The sequence below is a fragment of the Vigna angularis genome, chromosome 10 (assembly GCF_016808095.1).
Source record: "Vigna angularis cultivar LongXiaoDou No.4 chromosome 10, ASM1680809v1, whole genome shotgun sequence".
Lineage (NCBI taxonomy): Eukaryota > Viridiplantae > Streptophyta > Magnoliopsida > Fabales > Fabaceae > Vigna > Vigna angularis.
This window is the reverse complement of record NC_068979.1, coordinates 28,533,483-28,557,376: the sequence shown is the minus strand read 5'-3', so window position 1 is coordinate 28,557,376 and position 23,894 is coordinate 28,533,483. Positions and strand designations below refer to the sequence as shown.

At 36.1% G+C, this 23,894-nt stretch overlaps 1 protein-coding gene and 1 long non-coding RNA gene across 2 annotated transcripts; one reads left to right on the top strand and one right to left on the bottom strand.

Annotated features, from left to right (window-relative positions):
- Window positions 1-1,124: 1,124 nt before the first annotated feature.
- Window positions 1,125-3,694, bottom strand: LOC108335094 (probable indole-3-acetic acid-amido synthetase GH3.1). The gene is made up of 3 exons (XM_017571031.2): window positions 3,261-3,694; window positions 2,912-3,013; window positions 1,125-2,712 (listed from the first exon to the last, which is right to left on the bottom strand). Exons 1-3 carry the CDS (start codon window positions 3,578-3,580, stop codon window positions 1,353-1,355), a joined length of 1,782 nt encoding a protein of 593 aa, XP_017426520.1. The 5' UTR covers window positions 3,581-3,694; the 3' UTR covers window positions 1,125-1,352.
- Window positions 3,695-15,163: 11,469 nt separating this feature from the next.
- On the top strand, window positions 15,164-19,929 carry LOC108334704 (uncharacterized). Its single transcript, XR_001832702.2, has 3 exons — window positions 15,164-15,496; window positions 15,670-15,753; window positions 19,386-19,929. It is a non-coding gene; the product is annotated as an uncharacterized LOC108334704 (long non-coding RNA).
- Window positions 19,930-23,894: the final 3,965 nt, after the last annotated feature.

Sequence of the window (23,894 nt, the reverse complement as noted above, 5' to 3'; positions counted from 1 at the left end):
TACTGACAAAATTTAATTGTTTTGGATGGATTGCCTTTATCAATAATTCCTGTTTTTTTTTGTAGTGAACCCATTCAAACAACATTCAAGTTCTTAGTTTTTGGGTTTAAACCCATTTTCCAGATTTTTCTGCCTATGTTTTTATGTTTATGTTTTTCCATTTTTTTATGCATTATTCATTATATTTTCATGGCATGATGTCCGTTTTTTTATGAGCAATTTTATTTTATATATTTATACTATTTATCTTTTGTTGTCAAAATTTAATTCATGGTTCATAAATTTAGATTTTTTCTTTTGCTTGATTTAGGATCATATCAAAGGAATGTAATATCTTTACTTCCTCGTGAACTAAAGTGGTGAAGTACCTGAAAACACTAAAAGATGGGTTGAATAATGTTAATGAAATTTTTTTATAACCAGATATAACACTTTTTTCGAGTATAAAGATTTGCGTGTAAGTTGTCAAATATTTGACTTTGAGATTAGTTTAAACGATAAATTCTTTTCACGTGTTATTCAAAATATTTGCCACACTTTTTTAATGAAACTTTCTTTTTAATGAATAATTGTTTAATATAAAAAGCTCTTGTATTTGGAACGAAAATACAGTTGCATGATTTTATATAAGAAAAGTGTTGAGTTTTACTATTGGATGTCATTCCAATAAAAAGTTAGGTATCATAAACTCAAAAACAAATATAGAATAAATAATCCGATTAAAAGATTAATTAATTACAAGACAAAAAAAATCCAAGTATGGCACTATTGGATGTGTTTTTCTATTTATAAACAAAGTGGTTACTACTATCTGGTTACAAATCACAAATCTCCCCAAAGATTGAGATATAAACTATACAAGATAATATAAATTGCTTAAGGATTCCCTAGAATCATTCCTAAATATGAGCTATAAGTATAAAACAAGAAATTACAAACCCTACTACCAGCTCGGTATTGGGCCGCTAGCTTATAACCCAATGACTCAATCCAACTTATGACCCAATGACTCAATCCAATAATATTAATCATAATCAACTTACACTATTCACATATTTTATTTTAATTTACGCGATCAATTTTTAAGAATTTAACAATGACATAAATAAGTTGAACAATTTTACTTGCCAAAAAGAAAAATATGTTGTTTATTACATTCGTTCACTCTTACATGAAAACACCAATACATTCATTATACACTTTTCATACTAATTGAAAAAGACAGACATTCTAGTTCAACTATCCTTAAGTCCTATACATTAATCCAAAAAGAAAAAACCTAGCAAAGAAAAGAACAAAATCTACCTCCCCATGTTTGACTCAAACTCAATAAGGCCACACTACCAAGAACCTCACCTTCTTTCAGGGGTCCAATGTGGCAATTCTTGGCTAAAATGCACGGACACAACCCTAGAATCCAATAACTCCATTATGGGTGTGAAATTCACACACCTTGGTACCTTATATTGATTTATTGAAGCACCTCTTGAGATTGCATAATCCATAAGCTCCTCAAAGGTTCCATTTTTCACAACTCGTATTTCCAATGGCCCAATCGAATGATCCGCAACACGACACTGCCTGTACACCGAGTTCAACGACTCCTCCATCTCCAAACAACACCGATTCAACACCTCCTCACTCGGTGCGTTTGCCGAGTCCTTGCTCAACAACTCCCAGTAAATAACATAGTGACCAGGAATCGTTGTCGTGTCTGCATAACTCGTGTATTCCACCACACTCGTCTTGAAATCAGCCAATAGCTTCGAGGCATTCTCAATCCCATTCTGCAACTCCGACTCGTCCGTTTTGTCGGAGTCAATGCTCAGCAACACGTTCTTCCGCCGCACGAAGTGGAACTGCGGCGCCGAGTTGTGGAATCCGGTGACTCGGAGTATGTCCCCCACACGATACCGGTAGAGTCCCGCATATGTGGTGATTACCAACTCGTATTCCTTTCCGACCTCCACATCGACCAAATCCACCAGTTTTGAACTGACAGACCCAGAATTAGGATCGTGGAGAAGGAATTCAAAATATGCCATGTTTGGCATGATTGTGTACGACACCTCAGAGGGCTTGCACATTGGATTAAGGTTTAATCCGAAGTAGCACTCCGACGAAGCGTACATGGTGCACGCAAGGGGTAATCCTCCGCTGTAGTAGTTAAGCGTCGGAATGTATTGGGCCATGGCCCCCGTTACGATCACGTCCAAGTATTTTGTGTTGGGCCAAATTCTTGTGATCATTCCTTCCCAATTATACTTCGAACATTCTTCTGTCATAAACTGGGCCAATTCCGGGTCGGGTTTTAGCACCTTGTCCATGTATTCTCTTATTGCAGGATCCGTGATTTGGGAAGTTAGCGTTCCAGATCGGATATCACGGACGAGTTCGGGCCAATGGAGTTGGAGGAATCGGATGGCGCGAAGGAGGCCGGAGGCAAAGACGGCACCAAGGCGGAGGACGTGGTTGCGCTCTATGAGGCCACAGAGCATTTGAGTGTACATGCTTTGGAATGAGTCGGGGCAGAGAATTGCTTCATTTGGACTCGTGTACACATTATACGGGTCGAAAGGTCGGGTCTTGAAATGATCACTTTTGTAGTAGCTTGTGAGAACCGGGCGGGCCATTAACCCACCCGGTGTCCTTGTTTCGGCCTTCACGAATAAAAAGTATAGGCCCTTTCCCTTGTCCAAACCCGGCACACAACTGTTACATTAAAAAAAATAAATAAATAATACGATCAGGAAATAGAAATACTAATTTCTGAAATCGTTTTTTTTTATATTTTAAGTATAAATTCATTTTCGAGCAATTGATATATATATAAAGTTATTAAAAGAATATTAATAGAATTATACGATAGCACGCCTACATTTCAGGTAAATTATTTGGTGATGAAACTTACAGGTTCATGACTGGCATTAGGAGGCTGTATAGAAGTTGGCGACGATCCAGTTCTTCCTTAATTGTTGGCATCAATTTTCTTTCCCCAGCTGAAGTACCAGAACTGCATATTCAGATTCCAGAACACAAATATTCAGATATGAAAGTTTTATTTATTTCCTTAATTCTCTAACCTTTTTTTAAATTTTATTATAAAAAAATTAGATAAATTAGGAAAAAAAATATTGGTTAGTTAAAATTTATTTATGTATAAAAAGTGTATTTTTCTTAAAGTGATATATGAAATGAATTATATTTAAAATAATTGGAATTGTAAAAAAAAAAAGCTTGAAAGGATAAATGTTTATGACCTGGTGAGAAATTCAGAGATAGGATGAGCGGACAAGATAGGGGAGCAATCACCGTTCGCAATACGTTGAATTTCAGGCTTCACATCCTCGTAAGAGATAACGGGAACCTTAGACTTGAAGGTTTGACGATCGGAGGCGCCTCCAAGTTCGAAGCGTTGAAGGTACTCTGTGTGACCGTTGCGTGTGAGAATCTCCGACAGCACCCTCTCTTGGACGGCGGCGGCGTTTCGGGTCATTTCCTCAATGAACCGCAGCGCCTTCGCGTCCTTGTCGCACGCCGGTGGACCCAATGGGGACGAAATCGGGGAATCCACAGCCATAGATAGAATTATAAAATTGAGGATTTAACTAGAGAAGAAGCGAAAATGTTCTGATCGAAATGAGAATTTGAGTTACTCTGTATTAAAAGAAGAGATAGAAAAGTGGTGGTGCAGTGAGAGAGACAAGTGCACGTTGCAGAGTTTATATAGAGAACTGAGACGGACCTGTGCGTATGTGTCTACACGCTGAATCAGGCCATGTCATCTAGGTGGGACCCACGTGGTGAGATTTAGATAAAGATTATTTATCCTTTTAATTTAAAAATAAAGTTAAAAGATTGTATTATGTACATGCTGCCGTGTGCCGTCCATTTCATATAACATATTGTTTTTACTAGATAGTAGTTTTTAATTGAGGAAATACACGTTTTATTTTTTTATTTATTATGAGTATTATTATTATGTGGTAATTCAAAAGGTTGCATTAAAATATTAATTAATCAGTGTCATTAGAATATTAATTTTCTATGGTCGGTAGTGTAATTTTCGTACATGAGAAGTACGGTTATTATGATTCGTGTAATTTGTTCTTTTTTTTTTCTTTTTCTTGAGGCAGATAATAATAACTTCCTGCAAGCTTGGTATGTTATAATATAAAAAGATACTTTTGTCCTTTTTCTCTGGTCATTGTTAAATTAAATGTACGTATAGAAAAAGACATGAGAAAGAAACATCATATTCAGATTAAGATCTTTTGAAAAGTTCTTACACGAAAATTTCTCTTCTAGCATTATTCTCTTTATATAGAAAATATTCTTTTATTATATGGTTGTCTGATCGGTAAATAATTGGTCAGTCTAGCGGATAATCAGACAGCCAGATGACAGTTGATTGAAGGAAACAACCGTTAAAATAATTAAGAGATAATTAATAATAATAAATGGTTATTGATAGATAATTAATAATTAATTTATTTGATTTAACTTTGTTACGAGGTTTATAAATACAGATTTTACGTTGAGATAAAAGAGACTATTTTATGATCTAACTTTTATTAAATCTTTTGGAAAATATATCTAACTTGAACTTTTTATGCAAGTGAATCCACCAATAAACTCTGAAACAATAATTGACCGGTTGGAATACCGAGAAATAAAGTACCATAGCAGAATAAGGAAGACCATTCCTCGACGACCTAGAAACAATTCTCTATTTGAATTGTGAATTATACTAAATAAAATTTTAAATGTTAATTTAAAGCAGAATATATATATTAACAGTAAGCAATTCACTTTTGCATAGGAAACCAGTAGGAAATGTGAATGGTTGAATTCGACGACAACTTGGTGACAACACACGATAGTTTAGGTTGCCTTTCAAACATGTTGACTGAAACGAGTAACTTTAGAATTGACGAGTCGTGTTGCACAGTGGCACACGCAAGCTAAAGCAAACACTTATTCAAAAGTTACTTTCCCTTATGCATACTCCTTTTAAAACAATTTACATAAATTAAACGTGTAACGAACTGAATTAGATTCTTTGACAATCCGTGATCATATATATATATATATATAAACATTAACTTTTTAATTATAATTTATGATTTTATTTATTTTATAAATCTTAATAAAAAAATATTTGTGTTAGTGTATGGCACTAAAGTAATTTGATTCGTTAATATGGCACTAAAGTCTCACTTACTAAACAATTCTTTTTGGGAAGATTCTTCGATGCTTAGGGACTAGTGAAGTCAATAATTTATATAATTACAATCAAATAACGTTGTTAGAATTTTATATATGTGAAGTAAGATTATTTCCGTTGACAATCTTTACATTAAGTGTGTCTTTGTTACGATATTTGAAGTTTTAAATTCACATTTTAAATGTAAAAAACGAAAATTAGTAAAATTAACTTGACATGCATAATATATGTTTGATAATATTGAAAGGTTTTTATTCCGTTTTACGATGAGAAAGAAAAGCATTGTTAATTAAGAAAAGTGAGAAGAAAAAGGTTGAGCAGGTGGTGTAGGGTTAAGAGGGGACAAAGTGGGGTCCAGGTCACGTATACATAGGCAGAAAAAGGGGCAAGGAAACGTGGGTGAGGGACCACGCATGTTAACCAAGGAAGCACAGTGGTAGTTTTCGTTTTGGAACATTATACGCGTCGACCAACCGCGGAACCCATTTCTGGTACCGTTGTTGGGCCTCGACAACGATGCCTAAGCCATTTCTATCCTTCGCCGAAAACTGTTTTTTCCACGTGAGGCAGATGCTCATGCCATTTTTCTATATCCTTTCCTTGCACAGAGGAAAAAAATTGGAGACATCTTCTCAAGGCAATTTAAACATGCCTTTTTAGTTAAAGGAAATAAGTATGCAACTTAAATGACAATATTTATACCTACCCGGCCTAACTCGGTCCTATATCATCTATAAAATCAGTCCAATATCATTTATAGGTCCCAAAATAACGATAGGTATAGTATTCTTCAGTTCAAGTGCATGAGATTGTTTTCGAAATATTGGAAGATAATGCTTTTTTTATTAATAACAAGATACATGTATACATTCAATTTTATTTATTATTCTTATAGTGCTCATATCTTTCACAAATTCTTAGTAATGACATATCTCTAATCATGACTAACTACGTTCATGAAGAGTTAGAATTATTTATGAAGAGTGGATTCAAATTTTTGTTATCATGAACCATTAACAAGTTCTTAGTAAATTATGTTTATTTTGGGCCTTCTATAATAGGCCGAATAGTCTAAGTTTTAATTGAGCCTTATATAATTGACCATGTAGTGTAGGATTTTGAGAAAGAAAAATGATACAAGTGACACATAAAAGAAGGTTTGCTCCCCAAGATTGAGGGCTTTTTAGTCTTTCATCCTTGATAAAGTAGTGGCCACGTGCATACTCCTAATGAAAATGATTAGTGATTATGTGTCATGCTTCTAGAGGAGATTATTTATCAGTGGTCATGTCTCCTTCTCCCAATGAAGAAGATTTTGCCTTGATCTCCAATATAGTAGAATAAGGGATTTTGCTCTCCATTTTGTGAGACACCATTAGGGTTAGCTTGGTTATAAATAGAGGTGTTTCCCTAATGTAAAAAACACCTTTGAATTTGACTAAAGTTATGCTACCAATTTTGTGCCACACTACTCAACTTAGGTCACTAAAGACTGGATCACCCCTTCTAGGTTTCCTCTTACCATCCTTCCTCTTGTGTTGACCCAACCTTTCTTGAAAGCACCCAAACAACACTATAGTCTCTCCCTCTTGCTTCAGTCATATAGCTTGTGATTACTTGCTCCTAAATGCTTGGATAGCCATTCTCCACGGTACAATGAAACAAAAACTGGAACTCACAAACAATGATGCAAAGGTGCAGCGAAAATGAAGATTCTATGGTGAAATGGAAGAGTAATGGTGTGTGTCATGCGACTAGTCTAGGCAACCATTCCCAATGGAGGAAGGGGCCTAGAGGAGTGGGAGAAGAACTCAAAGGAGGTGAGTCTCAGTGCAAGCGAAGGCTGAAGTGATCTCAACAACATAACATTACTTGACATTCAAAAGTGTGAATTACAAAAGGGGGAGGTGCTAAATTTATAGGTGTTCATCGCCCTTGCATGGTGTAAGTATTGGTTGATCATCAGCCAAATAATATGGATCAAGAGCCATGTGTCCTACACGTTTTACAGGTGCATAACCACATGTACAAAACAAGAAAAACGTGCATCTTCGAGAATCCTCTACTGGTGTTGAGCACATGCCCCCCTTCGCTGGGCGCTAGCTGATCCGCAAGACAAATATGAAGGCTTCATGTCCCTTGTGTTGAGTAGGTTTCTCCTTGCATTGAGAAGTCCCAGAACTGCCACTTTAGCTTGATGTACAATGCTTCTTTGTCCTTTAATGCTTCTTCTTCTAGTTCTTCTTGCATCCTCTTGAGCATTCCTCTAGTAAGAGGTCCCTTAGCTGGCCCTATTCCATCAGCTTGGAAGAGAAACCATCATCTCATCACATTAAAACTATTATGTGGGCACCATATTTCCACCACCAACAAGCTTTCGCAAACCATTGTTAGTTAACCTTAAGACAAGACAGTTGTCACACAGGCAGCACTACATCTGTTACTTTGTTTCTTATAAAACCACACCTGTACAGATACAATATTCAGTTTTTTAATAAGAAGTTCTATTCAGATATACCTATTCTCTTTCTGTACTTTTCTCTGTTGTTTTTGTTCCAACAGAGTGGTATCCAGAGCCAGGTTGATCAGTGGTTGGAGCAAAGGAGAAAGTTGGTATCAAGACTTGGATTCTTGATAAGAAGTTTGCGAGTCTGCGAAATGGTGGGAAGTGATATGTCAACGACCAATCTTCCAATAATCACAGAGAAGAATTGGACTAGGTGGAGCACACACATGAGAGTGCTGTTCAAATTTCAAGATGTGAGTGATGTTGTTGAAGGCAGCAGACTGGAGCTTGATCTTGGCGCCTCAGAAGACCAGAAAGCTGCAGTCAGGAAGAGAGACAACAAGGCGTTGTTTATCATTCATCAATGTGTTTATGACAGTCATTTCGAAAAAATCCAGAATGCGGTTACTGTAAGGGATGCCTGGAATATCCTGGTTCGATGTCATGCGGGAGGGGAGAAGATCAAGAAGGTTAAACTCCAAACTCTTAGGAGGCAATACGAGTTACTGCAGATGGAAGAAAATGATAAGGTTGGTGAGTAATTTAACAGAATCTTGACCATCACAAATCAGATGAAAGGATGCGGAGAAATTATCAATGACCTTATGATTATTGAGAAAATCATGAGGTCGTTACCACAAAAGTTTGATTATATTATGGTCGCGATAGAAGAATCGAGAGATCTTTCAAAGATGAAGATTGAAGAGTTGCAGAACTCGTTAGAAGCGCATGAAATGAGGTTATTGGATAGAAATCATTTCAAGAATGAGGAACAGGCATTGAAAGCACATTATTCCAAGAATGATGAGAAAAAGAAGCACAAGAAGTGGAAAGGAAAGCGTGCAAAAGGAGGTTGGAAGGCTGATAAAGGCAAGGATGATCAAGACGACAAACCTGTGTCAGTCGAGAGGAGTGGAAGGTCAGAGAAGGGATATCAAAAGAAGGACAAAAGAAGTATTGAATGCTTTAATTGTCACAAATACGGTCATTTCGCTTATGAATGTTATGCTGATAAAAGTACACAGAAGAAATATCAAGGGAAAGAGGTGTACATTGCACAAGAAGATTCGAATTTAGAACTACTAACTTTGATGGTAACCACTTCTACAGAACACTCTTCATGTCAGACTGACTTGTGGTACCTAGATTCCTGTTGTTCAAACCACATGATGTGCCGTAGAGAGTGGTTGGTCAACTTTGATACAACGAAGAAAAGCAAGGTCAAATTTGCTGATGATAGCACATTGAAGGTGGAAGGAATGAGAGATGTAGTTATTCGGAGAAAGAATGGCTCACATGCAACTATCACCAATGTGTTATTTGTGCCTGCCATGAAATGTAATTTGTTGAGCATTAGCCAGTTGATACAAAGGGGCTTTACAGCAGTAATGGGAGATTACAGTAAAGTTGAGTTGTATGATATAAACAAGAAACTGATTCTTAGATGCAAGATCTCTAAGAACATGACGTTCCAGATCAATATGGAAGCAGTAGAAAATTCTTAATGTTTATCATCAATGAAAGTAAATGATGAAAGCTGGTTGTGACATTTGAGGTATGGACACTTGAATTTTAAAAGTCTACAACAACTTGACACGAAGGGAAGGGTTCTTGGATTACCCAACATCACACTACCAGAAAGAGTATGCAAAAATTGCTTGGCTGGAAAGCAAACAAGAAAATTGTTTAAGACACATCTGAACATGAGAGCGAAGGAGCGTTTGGAGGTAGTACATTCAGACATATGCAGGCCAATTGAAGTTCCTTCATCAGGTGGAAACAAGTATTTCATTACCTTTGTTGATGAATTTAGCAAAATGATCTAGTTGTATGTGATCAGGATGAAGAGCGATGCACTTGAAATCTTTGTAAGATTCAAGGCTCAGGCTGAAAGGGAGAGTGGAAGACAGCTAAAGACCCTGAGAACAGACGGGGAAGGAGAATATACATCTACCGCCTTTGGAAGCCACTGCCAAGCGTGTGGAATCACTCATGAAATCACAACACCGTATACCCCTCAACACAACGGGCTTGTAGAAAGAAGAAACATAGTTATCCTTGATATGGCTAGGAGCATGTTGAACGAGAAAGAAGTGCCACGAAAACTGTGGGGCGAGGCGGTGTCCACATCTGTCTACCTCCTTAACAGGTGTCCAACAAAGAGGTTAGATGGGAAAGTGCCCTTTGAAGCGTGGACATGCAGGAAGCCGACAGTTGGCCACTTGAAGGTATTTGGATCACTGTCCTTTGTGCATGTGCCTAACCAGAGAAGATCAAAGATGCAAGATAAGAGCGAGTCAATGATATTCATTGGCTATCATCCTACTAGAGCTTATAAGCTCTTCAATCCAATCAATGAGAAAGTTGTCCTGAGTAGAGATGTGATGATTCTGGAGAATGAAAGTTGGGACTGAAAGCAGAAGAAACCTGATTTGGTAGAGGCCAGAATAGGTGGAAATGCTGAGATCATTTCAGTCAAACCTGAGGTGAATTCTGATTGTAGTGGAATTATGCAGAATGGTGAAATTGGTAGATCAAGAAGACAACGTGTGTTGCCAGAGAGGTTTAGTGAATGCGAAGTATATCCTGATACACAGATTGATGATGAAGGAGACTTGGTTCATATGCATTGTATGCTGGAGCGGAACCAATAGATGATGTTGAAGAATTAAAGGAACCTGTGTGGAGAAATGCAATGAGGGAGGAGATTAATGCAATCGAAAGGAACAAAACTTGGCAGCTTGTTGATCTGCCAGAAGGGAAGAAAAGTATTGGAGTAAAGTGGTGTTTAAGCAAAAGTTGAAGCCTCATGGATCAATCTCCAAGTATAAAGCTAGGTTGGTTGCGAAGGGGTTCCTTCAACGACAAGGCTTTGATTTTTCTGAGGTGTTTGCACCAGTAGCACGTATGGAGACTATTCGGCTGGTGATTGCTGTTGCATGTTCAAGAAGTTGGCCGTGTTACCAGCTTGATGTGAAGTCAGCGTTCCTCCATGGACCATTGGAAGAGGAGGTATATGTACAACAGCCTCCTGGATTTGTTGAAGAAGGCAAAGAGCACCAAGTTTACAAGCTGCGGAAGGCTTTATACGGGCTGAGATAAGCTCCTAGGCTTAAAATAAGCGTATTGATTCCTTCCTGCTTGAACTAAACTTCACCAGATGCATTGCTGAACATGGAGTCTATGTGAGGAGAAGCGCAGAAGAAAAGTGCAGAAGAGGATTTGTTGGTCATCTATTTATACGTGGATGATTTGCTCATCACAGGATCCAACCCAGCTAACATAGAAGAATTCAAGAAAGTGATGCAGACAGAATTCGAGATGACAGACTTGGGTAAGATAAGCTACTTCCTAGGAATGGAATTTGCTTATACTGATGCAGGATTGGTAATGCATCAAAAGAAGTATACTAGAGATTTGTTGAAAAGATTTAATATGTCATTGTGCAATGCCACAATAAGCCCGATGGAAGTCAACCAGAAGTTGGTGAAAGATGAATCAGAGGAAGGGGTAGACGAGACAATATTCAAACAAATAATTGGATCATTGAGGTTTCTTTGTAACAGCAGACCATATCTCTCATTTTGTGTTGGTCTGATGAGCGGGTTCATGGGTGAACCGAAGAAAACTCACATGAATGCTGTCAAACGAGTGTTGAGGTATGTTCAAGGCACTTCCGATCATGGGTTACTATTTTCTATTGGGAGACAAAACTCTGGATTAGAATTGGTTGGCTACACCGATTCTGATCATGGTGGTGATCCTGTGGAGAGAAAGAGCACGTCTGGATATATTTTTCTGCTGAACAAAGCCCCTATTTCGTGGTGTTCTAAAAAGCAACCTGTAGTTGCTTTATCTAGTTGTGAAACCGAATACATTGTTGGGTGCTTTGCTTCCTGCCAAGGAGTGTGGTTAGAAGAATTGATGAAGGAGATGATGATGCCTGTGAAGACCCCGTTGCAGTTAAGGATAAACAACGTCTCTGCCATAAATCTATCTAAGAATCCGGTGAGCCATGGTAGAAGTAAACACATTGAAGTGAAATTCCACTTCCTGAGAGATTTGGTAAGCAAAGGAAGAATAGGTCTACTGCAGAACTGAGGAGTAATTGGCAGACATCTTTACCAAGGCTTTGAAGGCTGATCGTTTTGATTTTCTAAAGAAGAAGATTGGTGTTATATCACTCGATGCTTGTCTTAGGGGGAAATGTTAGTTAACCTTAAGACAAGACAGCTATCACACATGCAACACTACATATATTACTTTGTTTCTTATAAAACCACACCTGTACAGATACAATATTCAATTTTTTTAATAAGATATACCTATTCTCTTTCTGTATTTTTCTCTGTTGTTTTCGTTCCAACAACCATCACCCATTTAGGAGTCTCCCTTGGCTTGAGTCATATAGTTTGGAGGATCTTATTTCAACATTTTCTAATCAGAGCAAATTGTCGATGAACTTTTATCAACGGAATAAGATTTGTTGCTAAATGGTAATTATTGAAGGAATTATGAACAAATATTTTTGTTTGATTTATCGACAGAAATATCCATAGCTATAATAGTGCTTGGTGTAGGTTTAGGTCGACCTCGACATGGTGTATGTTCAATTTTTTGTCATGCATTTCACTAAACAGTTTGTGTTTTACCGTCTATGTTTGGTGTAATGGAATCTTGATCAGTAAAACAATAATAAAAGTAGTTTTAGTCAAACCTGAGTGGATGTAAGTAGAGTGGCTATCGTGTTTAGAACTGCATATGCAATGTTGGGCTTAAGTTTTGCATAAAGCCTGTAAACCTGAGCTCGGTAGCATAACAGACCGAGCTTGCTAGCATACCAGGCCGACCTTGACAGCTCGATAGGATAAGCTCGATAGCTTTAGAGAATGAGCTCAATAGCTATAGAGAATGAGCTCAACACTATAGAGGATGAGCTCGGCAACTCAACAGGATGAGCTCGACAACATTACAGGATGAACTCGAGCAGTGGAATAAATGAACTCGACACCTCTAGCTCTACGGTCGGGTTGTTAATAGTAAAAATTCATTAGATGCACATACCTTAACTTCAAAAGTCAATGTTGGGGTGAACTATGCATCTTTAGTAATTTTGAGTACTGATTCAAATATGATAACTTGTTGCATTTTTTCCTTGATCAACCTATAATGTTGGGATTTTAAAAAAATTTGGAGGTGTAGGAAGAAATGGATGGAGGTGTAGGGAGAAGCTTCCTGTGTTTGTTTGATTAATGGGTATTTATATGTTCTTGCATTCAAATGCTTGGATTGTTAAAGTGTACCTGTTGTAAAATAACTATTTATGGATATTGTGCGGCTATACCATTATGTGAATGTGCATTTATGTGTATTTCTGAAATAACTATGACCTCTTATTTGTTAGATATACTACTTTATTAATTCTCTACTAGGAAAAAAGAATGCAAATTTCATCTTGTATGTGTAAATGAATTCATAAGAGACTAGTTGTATATGTAAGCACCTATCTAAACGTAAGGGGAGCTGACTTGTGTGTGGATGAATATATGTGGCTGTAGTGATTCTAAATTTATCTATGGTTCTTAATGGTATTTTTGCTGTTTTGTGGTTGCTGTTAGGTCAGACCAGAAGTGGTTTGACGGGAAATTCTTTGAGTGTGTTAGTATTGGTGCTTATATTTTTCCATCATTGTGACATTGACTGCAGGACCGCAAGTGCAGACAGGTAATTTGCTCTTCTAGAATACGAATTTGATTATGTTGTCAGACAATGTATTTTATAAGATTCGGGGATTTAATTGTAAGACTTGTTGGTCTGCTGTTTGGTGTTCCTTTTTAAATGAAATGTGTTGGTCGAAGGGCTGTCTAATTGGGATTTTACTGCAGCAGTTATAGGTGAATTTTGTAGCATATACTTTGTTCAGGGTGGAAGTAAAAAGGTCCAATGTAGGAAGCAGTTCAGTGGCTGGTCTGCATTATTAAATCACCCATTTTAGAGATTTTTAGTGGCCAAATGATTTGAGCTTTATAATCCGGTGGTGTCAGTATTAGGGATGGCCAGAGAAGCATTTTATGGACCAATTAGATTAGCTTCCAGTGGCTGTTTCCAGTGTTTATTGCCTAGTTTAAGATCCCAAAAGTAGCCAAGATTGGTCCAGCAGGATAGCATTTTTAAGATATGAACTATGCAGTAGTGATTGTCCATTTAACACCAATCAAAGGTTCAAAATGGACAGGTTCTAGCTAACTGTTTGGATGAAATGTGAGTGTTGTTGTGGCATATAATTGGCTGTCAATTATACTGGGAACCACTCGGTCCTGTTATGCATGTGTTAGACGCTGGTTTCTTTTTTTTTTTCTTTTTTTTCTTTCAGCTAGATTGCTGCACCTAATGCCTGTGTTACGTGCTTCTTCTTGGCCACTAGCGTTGGGTGACTTCCAAGCAGTTGGGAGGAAGTACGTTGTGCTGTTTTAGTGGGTTATGCAGTCAAATTGTTGCGGCTGGACGAGATTTGGAGGCATGTGTTTGACAGACAGTTTCTAATGTTTTTTAATAGACCATGATATTTTAGCAATTTTTTTTAACAATTTTTTGACAACTAGTATTACTATTTTATTGGTTTGTATTTTAATACGGATTAATCACAGACTATTGGGTAGGTTGCTGTAAAAATGTTCTCAAAAAAATTTTACTTTTCTACTTTGTTAGACTTATATAAGTGTTGTTTTGAGGTGTCCTTAAGTGCAACAGCGGCAGTAGTTGCCTTGTAAATTGTGCAAAATTTTTTTGGGGGTATGTTATTTAGAGTTTTGTTCATTATTCTTTTCAATAGGTTTCGATTTCACAAATTGAGATTAGAGTTTTGATTTAAGTTTTTTTAGTTGGGGTTTCTATTCTTCATTTTGATTTTGGGTGATTTGGGATTAAGATTTTGATATGAGATTCTAAACTTTTTTTTTGGTTTGGAGAATGATAGTTATGATTTGTGATTTTTTTAGTGATGATTTGGTTTGTTTGGAGTTTCTAATGGTGGTTTAAGTGTAAGTAATGACTTACAATGTGTTTAGCAATAAGAAATGATAATCTATTAAAAATAAAATAAAATAAAAAATTATAAAAAGTGAAAGAAAAGTTTTAACATTTAATGTGTGGAATATATTACGTCGTCATCATAAAATAATAATAAATTAAACTATTTTTATAAAAGATAAAACTAATTTCAACAACTCAAAAAATATGAAAATTTAAACAAAACTAATAAACAAATGACAAAAAAAAAATAACTATGTAAAAACATGTGAAAAAGAGTTACTACTGTCAAATAACTAAAAGAACTAACCTTTAAAACATTTATCAACAAAATAAATATTCAGATAAAAGATAAATATTTATTTATTTATTTATTTTATAATAGATTTTCACAGGTGAATTCCATTCTTCAGATGAGGTTAGACCAAAAGAACGCAATTGATGAACTGCGATGTCTGTTTTTTGCGTTTCAATTCTGTCACCGTTTAGACACATCCATCCACGTTCTCTCCTCTCTTTTCTAATCCCTCTCATGGTTATGTGGATCTTATTCTGATCTCAACGGCAACATGGCTATTCTGATGATGGTGGGATTGAGCCTATTGGACTTCTTCGTTGCGGGCCTTTCCTTGTTCATCGGCTTGGCCTTCATCGCCTTCATCGCCTCCATTCTCTGCGCCGCAGCTTTGTTCAACAACGCCAAAGACATTTCCTCCTGAATCCTACATTCAACGGTTCTATCTTCACTTTCAGTCTTTCAATTTCTTGTATTTCTTTTTACAATGGTTAGAAATCAGGAACTTGTGTAAACTATTCAAATCTATGGAGTTTAATTTCGTGTATTAATCTATACTTTTTTCATGATTTGCTACGGGTACTTAAAAATTGTCCGTAATTTTGGATGCAGCGTCAATGTGGCTGCAGTGTCCGCAATTCCTTACAGTAGCAAGGTTACAACGAAATTGGAACTTGTCTGGGATTTAAATTCATGGTTTGTTCTTATTCACTTCCTGGTGTTTGTTTAGAGTATATTGTGATTGTGGCCTGATTTTTATTTAGGACAACATTTTTATTTTGCAGTTAGAATTAACGTTTTATCTAGATAATTTGTCTATTAAATGTTTAAATTCAAGGTTAGTGTAGGTTTGAGGAATATGATGGATTTGCGTAGGCTGTTGTAGTTACATGTTGTAGCAATGATCTATTTGAAGTAATTTCGTTGGAATTTTGCATCCTTCAGATTACCATAAGCACAATTAGTTTTTGACTTAGTTGTGGTGGACTGAGATACATATTTTAGAGGACAGAAAAAAAAGTATAGGTTTAAAGGCAAACTATAATTACGATTGAAGAATGAAATGTTGTTATCAGTTTTTGTATCCTAGATGTTGATAATGGAGATGTAAGCTTTAGCTATTACATTGCTACCGATTTGTTGCTAATCAGGATTTTGTTTTTGTTTTCCAGCACCGATAAGTCGCTTGTTTGTCATTTAGTTGGTTGTGGTGGCTTAGGGGTTCTAATGAGTTTGTGTTGGTGGCTAGGGTTTTCTGTTTATGAGTGAAGCTAATTGTAACACCTCAAAACCAGTGTCACATAACCCCGGTTAACACATCCAAAAGGTAATCTGATGAGGCCTGAACAATACAATCGTCTATTGGTGCCAAGGCCATCAGACGAATCGAATGGAGCGAAACTGGGTGCATCATCTCACCAATTATATTTTACGCACGGCATAAGAAATTTAGCATACATTTAAACCATTTCATTCATAGTTCATCAATTCTAAAGAGTTTTACAAAACGTTGTTCTTATCAAATACATTTAACTGTCTTGAGGAATAAAACACGTATACAAAATTCTCCTATATTATACAGCTTCCTCATGCCTTTACTATTGGGAAGTATCCACCGCACTTGCTACACCATCTGCACCTTTGTAATAATCAGTTTGGATCTTTGGGCCCATCTTCAAACACCCGCCCAATTTTTGGGCCACTATCTTTGGTATTCCTTTCTTCTTCTTTTGTTCTCTCTTGGCTTCCCCTCTCTTTTCTTCTCATGCATGCCCTCTGTTTCGCTTGTAGGGGCTGAGTCGTCCAATGCCTCCACGTCCTCCTCTTTTCGTCTCTCGGCCATCCGATTCTCGCTCCTTACTCCTCGATTTCCTTCTCTGCGTGCGGGTAGGAGACCTGCGAAAGATTCTCCGATGCCAAAGTCAGTTTGAGAGCAATGACTTTTTCGATAGAACAGTAATAAATGTGCAGTAAATGCAACCTATCTACCACTCACCCTGGATCTGTATTTATAGTTTTTGCTATGGGCTTGGGATTAGTGAAAAGTTAATCACGGCCCAAATTCAGTCCAATAGCTTTTAACAACTACTTACCTTAAACCTGGTTAATTAGCGATGTGGCCGGCCAGTCTCTCGAAGTTTGGTCTTACGACCGGCCGGCCCATATAGGCAATCTGGTTAGTTGGCGGTATGACCGGCCGGCCTCATATGAGTTGTTGTTCATCCGGATGGCAAGCGGCAAGGTTGCGTAATCATGGACATACGAACGTCCGGCCTATCACGCCCGACCCCTCCCGATGATGAGCGGCAAGGTAGCGTGATTGGACCATTATGGTTATGCGGACGTCCGGTCTGTTTGATGCCCGGTCCCTACTGGTACACCCTCTGTTCACACCAATCTTTAATTAGAGATTTTCTTCCACTTTCAACACTATATTGCCTTTGGCTCCACCACTCACATGCATGTCCTACAAACCTAGAAGTGCACAAACTAACTATATTGTCTTTTTTGTTCCTTAAAGTCACCACAAGAGTATAGCTTCAACAATTCTCACTTCAACACCTAAAATACTAACTTAGAAGAGAGGTGGGTTGCAAGAAACAAGTGAAGCATTAATCAATATCTTTTCCGCTTTGAGTAAGAAGAAAAAGTCAAGAAAAGCTAGTTTGAAACTGATAAGACTTTTAAAGTGTATGTTAGGAAAAAAGTTAAAATTAGAAGTTATAGAACGGTTGTCAGGGGTTGGACGGTTTATGGGTGGTTAGAGGGAGTGATTTCGTTTAGTATGGTTGTCTTTTAAAGGGGAAACGGTTCCTCCTACAGGTGTGTGGTTTTATTGTTGTTTCAGAACAGGTGCTAACCTGTGGGAAGGGAAACTCTTCCCTTTGACGCTGTTGAATGTTTTTAGACTTATAATCCAGTAAAACTGTCTATGTAATTGTTGGATGTTTAATTTGAGTGTTACCGCATATTAATCTTATAATTTGAATTCTTGATCTCAAGAATTCCTAACAGAAACTGGACAACTTTAAAATGAAAGAATATAGATGTCAAAACTCAAAGGAACTCACAAGAAAAGACATGCAAAAAAAAAGGTAAATTTTGAGTGAAGGCATTCAAAAGGAACCTAATGAATATCTATATTATGAGTACTAAAACAAAACCAAAAAAATGCAAGTTGAATCAAGAACACATACAGCTGCTGTTTTCAAGTAGAATTAGAAACAAAATTACATTCAAAGATGCTTCACAATATAATTCAAGTCATAAGACAACTAGAAAAGTAAGCATATGCATCTAGGAGTGTAACATGTAGCGTGAATTGTCCTCTTGTTTTTCTTTTGTAATTGTTCGACCTCTTCATTTTTCTTTTTCATTCCAGATTTTCTTTTCTGTTTTGAATTCATAAGGTCATGCATTTAATATTTCTTCACTCAATTTTTGCAAACAACTCACAACTTAGGTTCAATTCTACTCTGAATTCTACTCCAAATCACTAGTAAGTACATGTACCTGTTCAAGCAAATGATTCAACTTAAAAATATGGAAGAAATGACTTGGCGAATGGATGCAGTTGAGTTGGTACTTCAAACGTCATTAAACTCATTTAACAGTTCTTTTACTTCCTCTGCTACTGCTGGTTGAGTGGCGTGTGTGGTTAGCGACAGTAGTAAACCTCCGTCATCCCCACGAAGCTAAAGCATGGATACATGAACACCTTCCACCAAAGCTTTATCAAGTTGTTGCTTCATAACTGTTTTCACCCCTAGTAGAAGAAGAGCCTTTCAACACATGTTTTTTACCATGAATCTTGAAATCTATTGTCAATTTGTTAAAATTTCAAGTAATGTCTCCCAAAGTAACTAACTACTCAATTCCTAGGACGACATCACAACTGCTGTTTTGAATGTGAGCGGAATTACAATTCTTCAAATCGGTAAGTTAATATCAATTAAAATATATCTATAGAAAACTAGTTCAGATTAATCTTGATGATTGTTCGTCACATGATGACTACATTATAGAAGATGAACATGCGTAGAATTAAGGATTGGGTTTGGGTGTACGCAATTTGGATTTCGATGAAAACATGGTTTCAATTCAAGGTTAGGATAGGAGGATGAAACTACATCTCGTGATGATTTAGACATTACAATCAAGACTAAGCTTTGTACTCTTTTGTAACTAGAACGCGGGTGTTTATTATATTATTACTTCTATTGGCTTCCTGTTCTGTGTGTTTTTCTATCATTTTGAATTGAAGTTAATTGTGCGTTTCAAGTGTGATATAATAATTCTCTATGATCTTGATTTTGACGACCTTGTAGCTAAGTATACGTGTTGCTCCGGAGTTATAAATTGCCCAAGATATTAACTCCCCAAGCTACGGTGGTCAATGGTGAAGAATTACCAAGCACATATTGCCGCTGTCTTTTAACAACCGAAGTGATAGCGTGGAGCTCACGAAATGTAAGTGGACAAGTGAAGCAATTAGAAAGCAATCGGATGATTTGATTGCATCATTACATTGCCCAAACCCATGCCGAAAGCGTCGGTCTCGACAATCACAATCAATGGTAAGGTGAAATTCTGCAAATCAAAGACTTGAACTTTGGGTCCCCTTTCAAGAGCATCTTTATACAACAACGCAGTAAGGGGAGAAGCAATCTTTGCATAATCGCGGATGAAGCGACAGCAGAATGTACCAGTTCAGTCGGCTAAGTTTTTGGTATATTAATTTTTTTAATACATGTTAAAACATCAGTGTCTATTGATATATTTTGAAGACTTACGAAGGACAACATCTAAAACTCAACAAAAATCTAAATTCAGAATTTACTAAGGCCAAAAAATAAAATCAACATTTTGAGGGAACCTATCGTAACATCTTTTTTTCTTTCTTTTTTTACATCATTTAAAAACTAATATTAGTTATTACTTATTATGTTTGACTTGAAAATTTAGTATACATATGTCAATAGTGATTTTAAGTGTTTTATGTTAATTTCAAAAATATTTTTCATTATTGTATATAATTGTCTAATATTTCTTAAAATTATAAATTAATGCATAAATAGTTCTCAATGAATTATGTTGATTTGGTAAATCCAACAATCGTTGATCAGAACCTGAATCTTAAAAGTTTGAAATAAGTAATTATTCTGTCTCAATGGAATTATAAATTATGTCTAGGTTGACCTATGCTAATCTAAGAAAAAGATTCACATCGATTCTAGAAAAAATATTCTACGAGATTTAGCATCAGGAGTTTGTTTTCTAGTACTCCAAGTTTTTAGTTTCAAGAGTTTGTTTTCTAATACTATAAATTTTTAGGCTCATGAGTTTGTTTTGTAGTACTCCAAATCTTTAGTATCAAGTGTTTTTAAGGAGAATGACCCTGTAAGTAGAAGATAGCTCAAATCTAGAAGAGGGACTAAAACTTGAATACTCTGGTATGAGGCCACTTAAACCATGAACTAGAACACTATCGCACACCCATCCTTTGATTGGAAAAACTTGTAATTGTTACAGTGCATGGGAATCGCCACCGATGTTATTCTATCATATCATCCCATGCATGTTTCCCCTTACTGCAACCCTCACAACACAAAAAGCTTCACCTCAAAATAGATTTTGACTAATCCGTTAATATTATATTGATGTAGAGTAAAAGATGGGATTTTTCTTCTAAAAGGAAAACCTTTTTAGTTTTATAGAAATTTGAAATTGAAATATGATTTTCAATATTTTGTTTATTTTTAAAATAGTAATATTTTCAAGCAATGATGTTTATAGGTAGAAGTGTTTTAAAATAATTAATTTTAACTGAAGTGTGTCTCATATTTAAATTATAATATTTTCCTAGTATTATTATTCAAATCTTCACTTTGTAATAAAATTTTTGTTTGGTTTAGAAATAATATCACGCGTTTCAAAAAAAAATCAAAAATTTCAAATTGAGATATAATATTTTTTTTAAAAAAGATTTCTTTAAAAATAATATCGTATATTTAACAAAAAAGTTAATTTTTCAGAAATTTAAAAGGTAGAATATAAAATGTGTAAAAATATTTTGTTTGTTTTATATAATATTAACAAGTAATTATCTTTAACGAAAGACTACTTTAGCATAAGTTTTAAATTAATATTTGTTATTTTTAAATAATGATTTAGAAAAGCTAATGTAATATGAAGCTATTTATAAATCAATATTTTAAAAATAGGATATTTTATGTGTAAACTCCAAAAGAATAGTATTTTAGTAGTGGTGGTAGTCTAAAAATAGTGAGACTAAGTTATTTTAATATTAAATGGTTTTATTAGAAATAGTTTTGTTATAAACGAGTTTCATTATTTTAAAACGTATTATGTCTCTACAAACTACTTTTCTAGAGTTCTCTACCTTCTCTTTAAAAGTTCTTATTCTTGAGTAATATATTTGACGATCAGGTGTATAATCGATCACGGTATCAAGGTTTACAATTTTAGCTGATCAATTTCTATCATAGAGCAAGTAACTTTTTACTCCTTTTCCTCCTTCATTCTTAATTAGATTTTAAAAGAATCTAGTGTCTTTGCATGTGTAATCATGTTTGTCCTAATCATTCTTGGTTTATCTAGAGTTCTAAGGACTCTATCCATTTTTAATTTGGTATTTCATAGGTTCGTCTATAGATTCCTTACGTTTCAAGTATCAATGGAACGTTCTTTGAGATGAGAGTTTTCTTGTGAGGTAAGAGAAACTAGAAATTGCTTAGATTATGTTTGTTGTGCTAAAATAGTATCTATGAGTGTAATATGATGAATCGATCTAGGTTAAAGGATACATGTTAAAGGATACATGTTATAGAATACATGTTATAGGATACATGTTACAGGATACATGTTACACAATACATGTTACAATGCAGGTTGCAGGCTACAAGCTACAGGTTGCAGGCTATAAGCTACAGGTTGCAGGCTACAAGCTACAGGTTGCAGGTTACAGGTTCAAGTTACAGGTTACAGGTTGCAGGTTACAGGTTGCAGGTTGCAGGTTGCAGGTTGCAGGCTACATGTTGCATGTTGCATCAAGTTACAAGTTGCAATTTTCAGGTTCCAAGTTTCAGGTTCCAGGTTCCAAGTTCCAGGTTGCAGGTTGCAACTTGCAGGTTTTAGGTTCTAAGTTGCAAGTTGAGGGTTGCAGGTTCTAGGTTCCTGTTTCAGGTTTCAGGTTATAGGTTACTAGTTACAGGTTATAAGTTACATGTTACAAGTTACAGGTTATAAGTTACATGTTACAAGTTATAGGTTACAGATTACAGGGTACAGGGTACAGGATACAGGGTACAAGGTACAGGCTACAAGGTACAGGCTACAAGCAACAAGCTATAGGCTATAGGCTACAAGCTATAGGCTATCGGCTACAGGTTATAGGTTACAGGTTACCAGTTACAGGTTACCGGTTACCGGTTACATGATACCGGTTACAAGTTATCGGTTACAGGTTATAGGTTACTAGTTACAGGTTATAAGTTATAGGTTACAAGTTATATATTACAGGTTACACGTTACACGTCATAGGGTACATGTTATAAGTTACAAGTTACAAAGTTAAGGTTAAATATTATAGGTTACAGGTTACAGGTTACAGGTTACAGATTACAGGTTACAGATTACAGGTTACAGGTTACAGATTACAAGTTACAGGTTACAGGTTAGAGTTTATAGGTTACAAGTTACAGGCTACAAGCTACATGCTACAGGTTATAGGTTACAGGTTAGAGGGTACAAGGTACAAACGACAGACTATAGGGTATAGGGTACAAGATACATGGTACATGCTACAAGCTACATGCTACAGGCTACAGGCTACAGGCTACAGGCTACAGGCTACAGGCTACAGGCTACAGGCTACAGGCTACAGGCTACAGGCTACAGGCTATAGGCTATAGGCTACAGGCTACAGGCTACAGGCTACAGGTTACAAGTTACAAGTTACAGGTTAGAGGTTAGAGGTTATAGGTTAAAGGTTACAGGTTACCGATTACAGGTTACCTGTTATAGGTTACAAGTTATATGTTACAGGTTACACATTACACGTCATAGGGTACAGGTTATAATTTACACGTTACAAAGTTAAGGTTAAATGTTATAGGTTACATGTTACACGTTATAGGTTACATGATACAAGTTACAGGTTGAAGGTAGCAAGTTATAGGTTACAGGTTACAGGTTACATGTTAGACTTTACTGGTTACAAGTTACACGATACATGATACAGGTTACAGGTTACAGGTTAGAATTTACAAGTAACAGGTTACATGTTACATGTTACATCTTACAGGTTACAGGTTACAGGTTACAGGTTACAGGTTACAGGTTACAGGTTACAGGTTACCGATTACAGGTTACCAGTTATAGGTTACAAGTTATATGTTACAGGTCGCATGTTACCAGTTACAATTTACAGTTTACAAGTTACATGTTACATGTTATATGTTACAGGTCATAGGTTCAGGTTAGAGGTTATAGGTTACAGTACATGTTACAGGTTACATGTTATAGGTTACAGGTTAACGATTATAGGTTACAGGTTATAGGTTACAGGTTATAGGTTACAGGTTATAGGTTACAGGTTACCAGTTGTAGGTTACAAGTTAGAAGTTGCAAGTTACATGTTATAGGTTAAAAGTTATAGGGTACAGGTTATAAGTTACAAGTTACAAAGTTAAAGGTTAAATGTTACAAGTTATAGGTTACAGGATACAGGTTACAGATAACAGATTACAGGGTATAGGTTAGAGGTAGGTTACAGGTTAGGGTAGGTTAGAGGTTAAAGGTTACAAGTTACTGAT